General features: G+C 36.8%; 3 protein-coding genes across 10 annotated transcripts in view; 2 read left to right on the plus strand and 1 right to left on the minus strand.

Moving 5' to 3' along the window:
• The window catches only part of Rab3 (RAS oncogene family member Rab3), a 49,315-nt gene extending 40,768 nt beyond the window's left edge, over nucleotides 1–8,547 (plus strand). For all 6 annotated transcript variants that reach the window (XM_022790691.2, XM_022790688.2, XM_022790687.2 and 3 more), the window contains 2 exons: nucleotides 2,537–2,708; nucleotides 2,913–8,547. In XM_022790691.2, coding sequence (XP_022646426.1) covers nucleotides 2,537–2,708; nucleotides 2,913–3,184 — 444 coding nt within the window. In that variant the 3' untranslated portion in view covers nucleotides 3,185–8,547. The remainder of the gene's footprint in view (nucleotides 1–2,536; nucleotides 2,709–2,912) is intronic.
• A 9-nt stretch (nucleotides 8,548–8,556) lies between these two features.
• Nucleotides 8,557–11,978, minus strand: LOC111244082 (uncharacterized). Of its 3 annotated transcripts, none has more exons than XM_086981624.1 (5): nucleotides 11,820–11,978; nucleotides 11,290–11,404; nucleotides 10,034–10,137; nucleotides 9,571–9,706; nucleotides 8,557–9,156 (listed from the first exon to the last, which is right to left on the minus strand). In XM_086981624.1, exons 2-4 carry the CDS (start codon nucleotides 11,402–11,404, stop codon nucleotides 9,575–9,577), a joined length of 351 nt encoding a protein of 116 aa, XP_086837750.1. In that variant the 5' UTR covers nucleotides 11,820–11,978; the 3' UTR covers nucleotides 8,557–9,156; nucleotides 9,571–9,574. The 3 variants fall into 3 exon arrangements, with proteins under 3 accessions (XP_086837750.1, XP_086837749.1, XP_086837748.1); XM_086981623.1 differs by having other exon boundaries at nucleotides 9,571–9,703; nucleotides 10,030–10,137; XM_086981622.1 differs by having other exon boundaries at nucleotides 10,030–10,137.
• Nucleotides 11,979–12,134: 156 nt separating this feature from the next.
• Nucleotides 12,135–13,862, plus strand: LOC111244081 (DNA polymerase epsilon subunit 4-like). Its single transcript, XM_022790693.2, has 3 exons — nucleotides 12,135–12,467; nucleotides 13,047–13,131; nucleotides 13,725–13,862. The coding sequence occupies exons 1-3, from the start codon at nucleotides 12,291–12,293 to the stop codon at nucleotides 13,778–13,780; spliced, it is 318 nt and encodes a 105-aa protein (XP_022646428.1). The 5' UTR covers nucleotides 12,135–12,290; the 3' UTR covers nucleotides 13,781–13,862.
• The last annotated feature ends 847 nt before the right edge of the window (nucleotides 13,863–14,709 follow it).

Genomic DNA, 14,709 nt, shown 5'->3' on the forward strand with positions numbered 1-14,709 from the left:
TGTGTATTCTACTCTAATGGCTGGTCGGCAGTCTTCAAACCCTCGGACAGATGATAATAAATCCTACCTAAACTTGTATATGACTGTGTGATATACTTCATGTGATATGACTAAGTAGAGAAACATCCATTAATTGCTATACAATACCAATTTCCTTATAATGCGTTGGAAAACTCTTGTCGGACGGACTAGGCCAGACTTGACTAAAACTAACTTGAATATATTTCATTATGGGTTGCGCAGAACTTGAAGTTTTGCGCATACATAATGCCTCACATGCAGCTAATTGTTAACTCTCTAACCTAATTGGTCAGCTGCTGAATTTGGTCCTGGAACGCGATTAATTGCAGAATGCCATCTTTAATTTTATTATTAGACACGCAGAGAGAGTCTCACGAATAAAAACACACAGAAAGACGACACCCACTACTGAAATTTGGTTTGAATTCGAAATTAATTACGGTCTGTCACTTTTAAAATCGAAGCACTTCCGTCTTTGCATGTGTATTCGTACACAAATACAGCTGGTCATTGTATTCTATTGCTATGTACGATGTCTTTCTATTCTATGCACATGGTATTTTCGATAGCTGCAATGGCAATTTTAGCCCGACCCATTTCTTGCGGCGCAGCATAACCAGATGAGTGAAAAAATTGACTATCGAAACAATAGAAGGCTCCGTCCCGCAAAGCCGAGCACGCTTTATTACTATTATTATTGTTACAGGTGTATTGTATAGCCTTCAGGCCATTTCGCGGTCGTCGAGTTGGCAACAGCTATAGCATAATAAGTATAAAATATGTTACCGTAACACCCGACCTAATTCCCGCGGTCATTTCGATTCGAAGCTTTTCGATATACAGAATCGATGGCAGAACGCGTAATAATAACAAGATGCTGCAACAAGCTTTATGCCCACCAAATCTCTTCGACGTGTACCCTGGTATCAACGTTGTTGCTGAAAAAGATTCAATATTTCAGTGATTAATTATCAGCATTTACCTTTTAAACACACAACACAAAATCATCAACCGCAGTTTATGAATTTCGAACTATCAAATAAAAATTAGCTGAGTCTATGTATATTAAGTTAGCTAAAGTTCAAAGTTGCTTGCCTCTACATAGAGGTATATTTCACACAATGAAAAAATATTCGCTTTTCTCTTGTTCAATTTAAAGCTAATTTCCACGATCCAAGGAGATCCTGCAATAGCGGTTCCCCCAAGCTAAACGGAATTTTACTCAGTTCGACCAGTTCGAGACTCTTTTTAGAGAAGTTAAGTTCAATCTTACCGAATTTCGAGATGCGAGATGGCAAGCCGTTCTTCTTTCAACAGCTGATGTCTATAAATTCTAGCTTTTCTTCAGCCGACAGACGTCTAGATTTGTACACGAATTTTGCAAATGAAAAGGATGGCTTTACGGTACGAAATTAGAATGGACCCTGCCCTATACGACAAGATAGCTGAAGTTCTTAAGTTGCCACATTCAGCCATGGAATGAAGTTGATCTATGTATTGGTCACAAATATTCCGATGCATTTAATGTTTTAGAGTGGGCATTTTTCATCCTAAAAAAAAAAAATGTTGAGCACAAATATTCTTCTGTACTTATTATACCTACATATGTGTTATGTAGATTAACTAAATGTATCTATTGATTTAATATACCAATACTGTAGATTTCCTGAGATTAGTTGGTTGAATATGTATGTAAGTAAAGGCTTAAGATACGTCTGGAAGTAATGAACTTCAGTCCTGATAATTCGGCCTAATTGACAATAAAGAGCGTATTTAGCTTCCTAAGGTTAACACCGAATCGTAAAAGTAAAGATCAATAAACCTTTACAAAGCCTTGTCATCGGCTCTCGGTTACCACTATATTAGGTCGTTGTAAAAAAGCCTAATAAAAGGGGCTAATAAAAGGTTTTCTGACAAGAAGCTTTCCTATTTGAAATGTCATTATTGTTTCTCGCCGTTACAGTTGACTGTAGAATTTACTAACGAGCGAAATAATACTGCAGTACATAGCAGTATCTCTGAGACTTGAAATAGAATAAATGCTATGTGCGGCCTCTAATATATATATATATATACATGCATTCCTACCTATCAAGGATCGAATAAATAAAGAGACTAGGGTTTGCAATGCTGTCTTCTATAATACAGCCATATATATTATACCTAATGATCAATACAGTAGTTTAAACTGATGCAAGAAGTGGTACGCTACATGTAAGTTCATAAATACACAAGCCGATTAGCATGAAAATCGTGGACGTACGTTAGCAAAATAACTTTGATGAATGTAGCGTATTGTGTACCATATACATTATTTAGAATCTACTTCAAGCCAAACTCCACTATAATAATGGTTTAAGCTAAATGTTTGATACTGGCGTCAAGCATTGCCTTAGACAGAAAATGTACGTTAGACTTTAAGCGTAAATCATTTTACATGTCTATATAAACATATGTTCATTGCGCTGCGTACGCTTATGGTTTTTGCGTGTGATAATTTCTTTGTCTCTTTTAGGACACCGCAGGCCAGGAACGGTACCGCACTATAACAACTGCCTATTATAGAGGTGCCATGGGTTTCATTTTAATGTATGACGTCACTAATGAGGACTCGTTCAAGTGCGTTCAGGACTGGGTCACCCAAATTAAGACATACTCCTGGGACAACGCCCAGGTCGTACTTGTCGGTACGTAATTCCCTTCAAAATCAGCCAGTATACATGATTGCCTAATCAATAATCAATTATATTGGCACAGCCTAATAAGACGAGGGTAACGTATGCACTGCTGAGAGTGTGCTGAGGCCGTGTTCTATTCTTAGCCATTTAATTGATTAGTGTGTCGACTGACGCACCTTGTGTTTTGCCTTTTGTTTTCATCTTCGCCCATAGGTAATAAATGCGATATGGAGGACGAGCGGGTGGTTTCCACGGAGCGGGGTCGCCAGCTGGCCGAACAACTTGGGCTCGAGTTCTTCGAGACGTCTGCGAAGGAAAACATCAATGTGAAGCAGTGCTTTGAACGGCTCGTCGACATTATCTGCGACAAGATGTCGGAAACTCTCGATTCGGACCCTTCACTTGTCGGTGGATCTAACAAAGGCACCAGACTGACCGACCAGGCTGCCCAACAGGGAGGACCCGGTCAGAACTGCCAGTGCTAAAAAAGGCACATGCCAAACTCGGATTAGGTATGCGTCGAGGACAGGTGAAACGCTGCATCAGTCAGCACAAGCTATAAAAGTCGCTAAAAACAAGAGAAATTTGAAAACGATTAGGAGGTGGAGAATAATGCTACTTGCGGTGTGACCGGCAGTAAACCGATCTGATCCGAGGTGAAGTCACCGCACTTCATATGTCCGCTTGCTACGCAAGACCAGATGGGACATCAGCTTTGCAAGGCTAAAGATATAAGAAAAAAAAAACGACCGAAGTTGCAATTAGAGTTATTCGAGGAACCCTGGATGTAATGCAGGAAATGTAGGCGCCTATATTGGAAACAGTAGGGGTAATAAGGAAGTTGGTCCCCTGATTGAGGAACGAGTTTTTTTTCTTTCAACTGAACTACATTGGTCATAACCTGATGATAGGCTGGTGATGGGTGTGTATGTATGCATCTGTCATCCATGACCGAAAATAAATGCGGGGAAACAACCATAGGATATAACAAACATTAAGGTATTGGTAAGGAAAGAATGGATAAGTTAACTGGCTACATCAGAATGGAATATTTACTACTTTAAAAGGTGACGAATGAGGAAGCGTTCAAACGAGACACCGTCATACAGAGTTCTCGGAAGGTGCCTAGAAGCTGATAATATGAATAGCTATTGAGAAGAAATACATTATAGTGCTATGCCCTACCTTGTAGCTTCCTTATGCTGCGGCTGAATGAACGCTAACTTGGATAATGACAGCATATGAAGTGGAGATTTAAGCTAACTAATAATTATATAGCAGAGCTGAAATGAAAAAGCTAATAGACGAAATAATGATAAAATGGGATTATTTTGATGCATATGAAGAAGTGAAAATAAGAGGTTCCCCATGCCAAGATAGAAATAATAATTTGACGATGATAATGATAACTTCGATGACGGCACAGGAAATGATAATGATTTTATTCCGTACGTGACGTCGGAAACACGATCTCTCAGGGGATTAAGCAGAATAAACGAGTTAGACGAGCTTACAAAGACAAAAAACCGACAACGTTTCATTTGAAAAAAAGCACCAGATGATACTAGCGCAAAAAAGAACGTTAGCTAAGCTATATAAGCTAAACAGAAACAAATATTTAACGACGTGATACAGAAAGCTCGGCACATGAAGATGATCGAACACGTGACACAGCCTGATCTTAAGAAATGTGCGTTGTTTATTGTGACATAAGCAACCCAAGAAATGAAAACTCTGGTAGACGGATGACTATGGACACAGAGTCGGACAATGAGTCAATTTAATGGTGATGATACCAATGGTAATTGATATTACTATTACTTGCCACTATACGTACATATATACGAGCCGTTTAGGAATAGGCACAACAACCAATAAACACATACAAACGTAAAGGTGTCGATATACCGAGTACATCCGAAATACTAAAATGACAGTGAATTTCAGGCCACTCAATGAAGCTGAGGCGAGAATAGAAGGTCAAGTGCACATTGGCTGAGGTAATGGTTATATACGTGCACCCAAACATGTTGTCACTGTGCATACGGGACCTGTTGTCCTTGCCAGTATAGTAAGCCTTTAGTGTTAGTGATTGAATATAGCTGTTCCTTAACCCGTCTTTCTCCAACGAAATCGAAGCTGACGAGAACAAGCCAACGATGGAGGATTCGCCGGGCGAGAGCGCGGTGAAAAATCCATACGGAATGGCAATATTGATGCAAACGTACAAGTAAAACCAAAATTACTACGCACGTCTGTTTTATTAGAGTAAATCATTAACGAAAATGTAGGGATACACGAATCCGAAAACAACAGCTTGACAAGCATATCAAATTCTGCCTAGTAAAATGTCATAGCGGATTATATAAAGTGCTTTGAAGGTTTAATTGATTCTGGATTAGCTATGAACAAAAGATGATGTATTTAACATCAACATAGATTTTAAAAATAGCGCGTGAATATTGGTCTCGTAAATGAAGCTGAACTTGGATTTTCATGTAAGATATATTGTCTTATTTGTAACTTTCATGCTTCCAAGGCACGGCGCTGTTTCTTTGAGCAGTGCAAGTCAGAACGATTAAATCTATATCACTTTCAGTTGTTTGTGATGATAAATATACGAAGATTTAGTTTAATCACAGTCGATGTGTCTCTAAAAGATGCATCTTTAAACCAACAAACAGGACGGATCGACAGTGTATCTTAATCTCATCGAAAAAAATCCCTACAAAGTCGACCCGATCATTGATAGCTGTTGTAGGCGTGTGGACATGCGGTCTACCCGAAGCGTGCTCATTGTCCGGGAAGCACAATTTCGGCACTAGCGATGGCCTTTGAGTTATCTTTCGCCGATCAGGCGATAGTCGTAGGCGTCATCAGGCACTAAATGTTTTCACTATAAAATATTTTGAATAAAAATATGGTGGCCCTATTTCCAGGTAAATGTATATGGCTGCCCTAGTCCGTAAATAAAAGTGAATGTCAACTCGTATTGTGGCTAGACAAAATATTTTGACGTCGGTCGAATTTTCGTCCAAAAACACACAAAGAAAAACAATGACCTAGAAATGAGAATTTCGAATACGATAGTGTTTAAGGTTGAACGGCCACTAGAAATCGTTTGTTAAATAACATCTTCCTGTTCATAACCTCTTTAAAATTGCATTTGGCAGTGGCAATAAAAGTCGTCAACAGACATCTTGTACCAATATCGTCGATAATTAAATCAAAAAGTATCACGAGGGTCAACCAAAGATGTCTCAATCGAAAAGAAAAGAAATTTATTAACATTGAAATCAACGGATTAAACGAAAGAAATGGCCTTGGCACAGAGAATATAATCCTGACAAAAAGTTAGCTAAACATAGACACGTCTTGACAACAATTCGAACGAGAGCTAAGGTTTATAAAGTAGAATGCAGAGATTAGGTAGGTAAAAAAAAAGTGACAAATGTACCGGAAGTCGAACGGTTATGATAAACAAAGAGATATATTCGACGAAAAGTGCGAACATGAAGAACTGAAATTTCATTCGGTGGTTTATCATCGTTATATATTACCCCTATCTCCAGTATCCGATTCACATATGCTAATTGACAAATTGGACGAATCAACTTGCCATAAAAATATTTTTATTGTCGTTTTAAAATGCGCAATTTCATGTTTTCCATTGAATTTTATGGAACGGAGATGCCGCTGCATTTTTTTGTTGCAAACAAAACTTGAGGTTAGTTATCTAACGTTAGCAGGACACGTCTAAAATCAGAACATTCTTAACAGCACAAAAATAGTTTTTGTTCATAACAGTTTAGCTGCATTTGTTTCATACGAAGGGAATGTTTCAAAGACAAATACTTTCGTACATTTCATTACATATCTGTAATTCTATGATTAACTGAATTTAACAAAAAATCGTACGCTAAAGAAATGCTCTTTTAAAAAATATCTTTTGAAAAAAATGATAGCAGTTGAAGGAAGCAATGATGAGAAGAAAATTACCAACAGTTTCTCGGTTGTTGCATAAGCGTCGATAATTCCTACCATGGTAGGTTCATGATAGCTAGGCATGTTAATGTCATATGATGGATGATAAATACGAAATAAAAATAAGATGATTATTAACTTAATATATTTAGATTGTGGAGAAAAAAGATGGATAAGTATAATAAAATGATTATAAATATGATACAAATGCCAATATGATGCGCGAGAGAGATATGTGACAGAGATTACAGGTGACTTATGAAGCCAGAAGGATTGTTTTACCTATTTACCCAGCCATTTTGAATTATATCTTGTTGGTTTATTTGCAGCGTGTCCGACGTAGATGAAACACCGCGAATATAGAGATTAATTACGTAATCGTTGAGTGATGTTTTTAAATAAATGACCGCAACAGCATACTGTGAGTTTGCCAAGAACTGGTTTTACAACTGTGGAGAATTACGTATTATATTGATACTACACAAAATCAGAAAAAAAAAGAATAAATCGAGAGAAAAGGACGAGAAAATATGGTGCACAAAGTGAAAATGAATACTTTAAACTTGAGGGTTTCACAAGCGTCTATGTCGAATCCACAAGCGAATAGAAAATATATCATACATAGGGTCACTGGGCAATAGCCACAATAAGAAATGATAGGATTCTGCACAGCCTATGAACATAAAACTATGAACTGTCCGACGATGGAGAGTGGAAACAATTAGGAAATATGAAAATCTAACAAATATGACAAGTATTCATATATATGGATATTTGTGGTGAAAAGAATACGGTACATGTATCAGCTGTAAACACAAAAGTAGGAGAGATTGTATGGGTTTTGTCGTTGATTCTACAGTAACGTAACCTGATGTAGGTGGCAGTAACTCAATACCGATTGATGATTGATTGGTAATAGTGGAGTGCTGAGTTCTATAAATGAAACACAACACACAGTTATTCGGTAACAGCGGCTGAGCGAGACATAAATCCACGTATGATAAATAAGATTAAGCCGGCGACAATTTCGGAGGTGAGGGCTTGTGTGGAAAAGCTCGCCTAATGAGTTGGGTGTAATGAAAACCTAACCAATGAACGGTTAGCAGAAATAGTTTTCATGAAAACAGAAGATTACCTATTGAGTTATATATGCATGATCATGATAATATAATGATAACAAATATGGTAACGCCCATAGAAAACATATGCCTGAGATGAGAAAACAGAAGATGAGATAAAGCAAGAAAGTATCACCTTCGAAAACTCTCCCCCTGCTATATATATTGCTCCATAAATAAATATAAATGTATGAACGCACGTTGAAACGTCTCGAGCGTTAATGATAAATATAAAAACAGAAATGAACAATATCACGTAAAACATAACGATAAACAATAACAAAAAGAACACATAGAAGGCGTGGAAGCTGTGAGAGAAAAGCGATATATACTAATAAATATTATAATAATGAAATAACAATAATGATATGATAATTAAAAATTGATTATATACACATCGCGATAAAATAATTACGCCTTTTATGAGTGGAACACAAAGCAAAATCTACGTTATCAACGATGGCGATGGTGAAATTGCGATTACGAAATATACAGTAAATACGAACAAAGAGGATGTGGCAACAATAAAATAGTCAAATATAACAAAGCATCACCACGACGCTAATGAACATAATGAAATGATGTGGAATGGACGAAATGACTAACTCTAAGTAAACTGATTGTACTACAGAGATGAAATGTACATGTAACATAATAAGTGAAATAAAAACAAAGAACACGACAACAACTACAACAACAACAAGACGAAAAAAGACCAATAAAACTGATGGTGACAACAAAAATTACGCATTAAATCGAATCCTTATTGTTGCATTAACTTTCTATAGTCATTTAATTCCAATCTGTATTTTAGACATTCGATATATCATTGACTAATCACAAACGGGGCATATCTGCCTTATGGTCCGCTCTAAATTTCTCCGTAGAAATCATTATACACTATTATAAGATGAGTCACCGATCACCGTTGGTCCTGGTAACGATGACGGTCCGTACACTGTTTCAAAAACTCTGCACTTCTCTTATATATATCGGTCATATATACATATATAACAATATCGGTACAATATCATTTTTGTAAAAAAAAATTGAAATATGTCTATCTCTCAAATTTAAAGCAAAAATAGTACCAGTCTTCTTGTTTTAACCTCATTTCAATGACTTTCTTCATCCTTTCACGTCTGGTGATAACAACAGAGGCCGCTGTAGGCCCCCTTAAGTGAACAGCGAATCGTCCGCTGAAAAGAACCACGTCTGTTTTTCTCTTGCATTATAAGATGGATTGTGTCCACAAATTTAGGTACTACTGTGAGAATACCGCTTGTTCCATTTATACTGCAAGCAGACTTTACTTGCATGAGAAACATATCGCTGTGTTACTTCGGGGCCCATAACTGAAACAGAGAAGGAAGAAAATCGAATAATGTGTAAGCCATAATCAGTTTGTTAGTCAATTTCTTGGGTAGTACGATGACCGGCTCATTACACTACGATAATCTTTATCTAATATATATATATAGCCATAGTATAGATTTATCTGGAACACCTACTGCCGAAGATCGTTATGGCTATTCGGTTAATCCATTAGAATAGTTCTATTTGTGTAACGATATCCTGTTGAGATGAAGAGCAAAAATATTCAATGGACATTCGATGCACGGTTTATTCCAGCTATGTTGCAATGTGTCGCTGAATTTTTCGATCAATATCGAGGTCGACCAAATTCAAGGCTAGTAGACATTACTGGATTTGCTTTAGTTTTTGTTAAATATGAATTCCTCTGTAAATTACGACTATATGTAACATACCAAATTATTGAGCAGAGCTGGCAAAAGTGCGAACAGCAGATGTGACATTGGCGTACGCAATTATCGCATACCGCGGCATCACAGAAGAAGCAACACGTTTTACACGAAGCTCGACGAGTGCATGACGTGCATTCTTCTGTAACCATTGAGAATGCAGCGAGAATTTACATGAGGTGAAAATCGCAGAAGATTAATGAAATGAAAAATAGCATGCTATAATAACACTGCGATAAGTCTTTTTTCTTCTTTCTAACATTAATACCAATTATTTTTATTTTTCATACAAGTATAACACGTTGGAAATAAATAGCTTGAGTTTAGAAAAGCTTAATAAATATAAGCAAAACCATATATATTTGTTAAATTTTCCTAAAAGACAACGAATCTTTGATACTGGTTTGTTAATAAAAAGTATGATAGCATTGAACAATGATAGGTGTATAGATAAAACGCACGTACTAACTGGAAGTTCAATAGATGAACTGCCGGGTTTCACACCAGGAAAAAACTGACTTTGTGCACGAAAGAAATCCTTCGAACCGTTCGTCAGCTTTGATAAAGTTTGCTCTGTAACGAAAAGCTTTCTGTTACTGTTTAAGTAATCAAACTTTGTACATAGCAGAATACACCTGCTATAATTTTTAATTTAAATTGAGGCTTATATGTTGGGTCACAAGTGGTTCCTCAACGACAATAATGTGCTTTGGTGAGAATAAGATGAACTCCTTCACGTTAAAATATGAAGAATGACGACCAATCCGCTATTTGTCATATGCCTTTCTATGATTTTTAGTGTATTATGGTATTTAGGGTATATTCCATTATGTAGCTTGTGCCGTTTTCTAATCGCAGTCACTATTATCATTAATAATCTATCAGCAGTTTTCTTTAAAGACACGCGCGCACCTGTCATTTCTCTCTTAGCGCTCTCCTTCGCAACCTTTCTATCACATGTTTTTAGTGGAAGGTCATCGTTCCGTCGAATAATTAAGTTATGAATCAATCCTTTTTTGACGTAAGAAAACATTCGTTGCCTACAGACATTAATAACTGCACAGGTTATAATACTAACCCAATATTCACGGTTCAATAAGTATCCAATTAACGATTCTGCTTAAATTCAAGCGATTTCAATATCCACATGAGATATATACTTACTATATTATAGTCAGTAGTATCGATATAATTCAAGAAAACAAAATTGTGAATTAATCATTCGATTTTCATGATGACAGAAGGCCTACATTGCTATCAACTTTGTCTTTATATTCCTCATGTCTTTTGGCGTCCTCTTGAAGTTACCACGAATGAGTCACCTATGCTATGAGAGCTGGTATCAAAATGCCAAAAAAACATTTACCCCATATCTCAATCGCTGTAATTAACGATATCACGTATGTGATATTCCCACAAGAAACAGTAAAAAAAGTGCTTTACTTTGACTTTTCTAGTACGTTATATTTTGCCATTCGTAAAGCCGATTGTTCCAAACCGACTCTATTCGACGATACAAATTCTTAATAAGGTACCTTCTATAATAAAGACGCTTCTGCGGTAAAGTCTTATGATCTTTCGTTGATCAATCCAACAGAAAGCATTAAGCTTCTGGGACAAGCCAACGTTCAGTCAATTCTGATGCTAAACGTGGAAAAAACGTCCGCGCTAACAGATGTTTTGCTCTACACACAGAAATACATCCGTAATGCTGGATGTACAAACCATAGATTTTAGGCATCCGATCCACTGTTGAATTGTACACCTTCTCAGTAACGTGCAGTTTCGACTGTAAGCCTTGATCGTACTCAGCGAATGGGAAACTTCGTTTCGCCACCATCTAAATAAAATAGATAAATTGCATGAAAAAGAAAAGATCACTTAGCACTGCATTATGGTACAAACAAGACAGTCGATCAGAACCATATGGAAGGTGCAAGCATCACGGAAGATTCGCTTATATATTATCTGGTAAAGCGAAGTAAGACAGAAGAAAGAGCCCCAGTGGTGTTTTCGCGCTATACGGCGCCTCTTAATACGTAAACTGTCGGCGCAGCGTTATACACAATGCACACAAAAATGACTATCACTGCAACAGCATGGGTTGAATGTAAAAAAGTGGTCCCGGCAGTCCAAAGAAAAAGCTTTCTGCGTAAATACTCATTCGTAACAAATGGTAAGGGACCAAATTGTTATGAGCTGCTGAAAATTTTCTTTATGACGAATGATCGGAAAAAGTTTTGTAGAAAACTTACGGTTTTTGGTATGGATGACCAAGCTACACTTGTACGGCAACACCTTTCTTACACGGCACACGAAAATAGAGAGGATGCGCGAGCTAAATGATCCATGAAGCTTCTATGTGTATGTTACTTCTATCTTCAACGTGTTCACTGACTATGAGATACTTAAAAGGATGCTTTATCGAGGTAGTTGCATTACTAAAAAAGCGCAAAATAGATCATTTTTTTAATGACTTTATGAATCAACGATGGCATTGCCCATCTGTTTATATGGTTTTGGCAAAATTCTGAGTTAGCGATTCATAGAAACTTCGCTACCGTAACCTGACTCATTGTTGGCGCCAATACTGCAACAGCTGAGCATGATAAACGTCGCATGATTCAGGTTAAACATAAATACTTGGATCGCTATACTGATTAAGAGAATACCCAGGTTTTTAATACATTTTGGAAAAAAAATCTAAATCTAGCAATTTGAACAAGATGAGCGAAGAAGTCGGTCTGGTTTCTACGGAGGAAGCCACTGACGTAGAGCCGCAGGATAAAAGCAATGAGAAACTTCTTAAGTTACCCTTCTCCAAAATCCGGACAATTATGAAGCTTGATCCTGATTTTAATGGAGCTTCAGTAGAGGCAGTATTTCTCATCGCAAAAGCCACGGTGCGTATTTCCACTGGAATTTTCCGACCTCTCAAACGAATTCCGAAACTAGTTGGAAAAGGTTCGATTAATTAAAGTAACAATGCGTGCGTAGAGAATGCGGATCATATCTAGAGAACGTTAAACTCGACTAATGCCTAAAATTTACCTGAAATTTCGGATCATCGTCTCGAACTAGTGTCATTAGTTTGCTGTTACGTTAATTTTTACTTCATCGCGTCTGTGGTGCAGCATATGTCACTGCTATTTGTGAGAATGGGTAACTTTTTGTAAATGTTCGTACTGAAAATTGTTCAAATCTTCTGTAAGCACTACGTTATGTCGACTCGCTTTTTGGCCGGGAAACATAAAATCATGTCAAATGTGTTTATTGCAATTAAGCATTGCTCTTATTTGGACGACCATACTATACCGCACAATTCCGTATATTCCGTGCGCGTAGTTACAACTTGCAGGTTTTAAGACAGTTGGCCACAGCGAAGCATTCCTAAACTTTACTGCTCTACTATGAAACGATAAATGCAATTAACTCGTTACATGTTTAGATAAAATGATTCATATCCCGCACATTCTTTTCAGGAACTTTTCATCGAGGCATTGGCGAAGGAGACCTGTAACTTTACTCAGCAAAACAAAAAAAAAACTGTGCAAAAGAGGGATGTAGGTATGTGAGTTTGACAGATTTGTCTCACATTGGTATTGTTGAAGACATTTTACGCATTTTATCAATTCTTGTTTGTTCTTAACTGCTATCGTGAATGTTTACGCCGGTAACAGCAATGAGGAATGCACCCTTTCTAATGTGTAGCCCATTTGCACCAATGGGTATGGAGTTGCCTATTATAATTGGGCCGATGCCTGTTTCGCTTGTACAGCGAAATCGTCACATCCCTTTATTGAAAGTTTTCCAAATAAACCGTTCTTGGGTGACTTTTGTATGCTACATGAGTGTAAACATTTTCATTATGCCGCCACGATGTTGCGCTCTCTGGGTATAACAGTGTCTTAAACAACAAATAGAGGTTTTTTCTTAATAACAGTTTGCTTTAATGGTCCTATGGTTATATGGAAATTTCTTCTATACCTGAAAGTTAGAAAAATGCGTTAACCTTTCCACTTGTTGCTGTAATGATGCTTTTATAGATGAAACCGTGCAAAAATAAAGCAGATTTATACCAAAAGGGGATTGCATAGTACAGATTTTTATTACTTAATACGAGTGAGGAAAAATATGTTTTTACATTATCACATTTACAGATTCTGCTGTGGATTCTGTTGAAGCGTTTAGCTTTCTGGAAGGATGCCTTGAGTAGACGTAAGCAAAGATTTTATAGTACTTTTGTTTCGGTAGCTTAATATGAGTAATAAACATGACTATCTATTTAAAAAAGACAATTTTTTTGGCGTATTCACTTTACCTTTATTATTAATGCCACTTGCTATTCAGGCGGCATTAAACGGTGATAGCATAGCAGGCTATTTACGCAAAGAAAATATATATTTAGATTATACGACCCCGTCAGTTGGCTGTTGGATTAGCAAAAGCTCTGTGCTAGAAATGGTAGCACCTAATGTCTTGTACTGGAATTCTCTGTTTAAATAAAATAATAATAATTTTTCAATAAAAAATCGAACAATAGCAATGATTTATAATAATGATAACGACTCTATAGTTGGAATTTAATTCGAAAATGATAGAAACTCAATTTTTTTCTCCGACAGGTTCTGGGTTTGAAAATAATCTCAATTGGCTTAATAGCACAACGACTTTTTTGCAAGGTCTTTTTAGATGCTGTTTTATTTTTTTTAAGTTGTGCTTCGTATTGAACGAAGCTCCGACCGCGTACATAGTCATATTTTTAAACGGAGCTATTGCCACAGATGGGTTAGTATTGGATCGGCTGTAGTTGAATGTTATTGTTGTTCTTTTAAATAGCAATAATAAATAATTTTAGTAGTAGTTGAATTTCATATCGTTGAATCATTGCCATCGTACTCAGAGATTCAAGTTCCTCACAGACACTCTGAGAGACCTCGAATTTCTTTTCGGCTATCTTTAGCTAGCTGGAGAATTCTCTTGATTAAGAGCATTCACATTATCCTCTTATATGTGTATATTTTTTTTAAGGCATGTATATTATAACTGGCGTGCATCGCAACTTGGCAGCAGTGTTTGCTTAGACGTTATCAATTAAATAGTGTAAATCTTCCTGTGCTAAAAGTTATATGGTAACGTACGCAG

This window comes from Varroa destructor, unplaced genomic scaffold (genome assembly GCF_002443255.2).
Source record: "Varroa destructor unplaced genomic scaffold, Vdes_3.0 BEIS01000002.1, whole genome shotgun sequence".
Lineage (NCBI taxonomy): Eukaryota > Metazoa > Arthropoda > Arachnida > Mesostigmata > Varroidae > Varroa > Varroa destructor.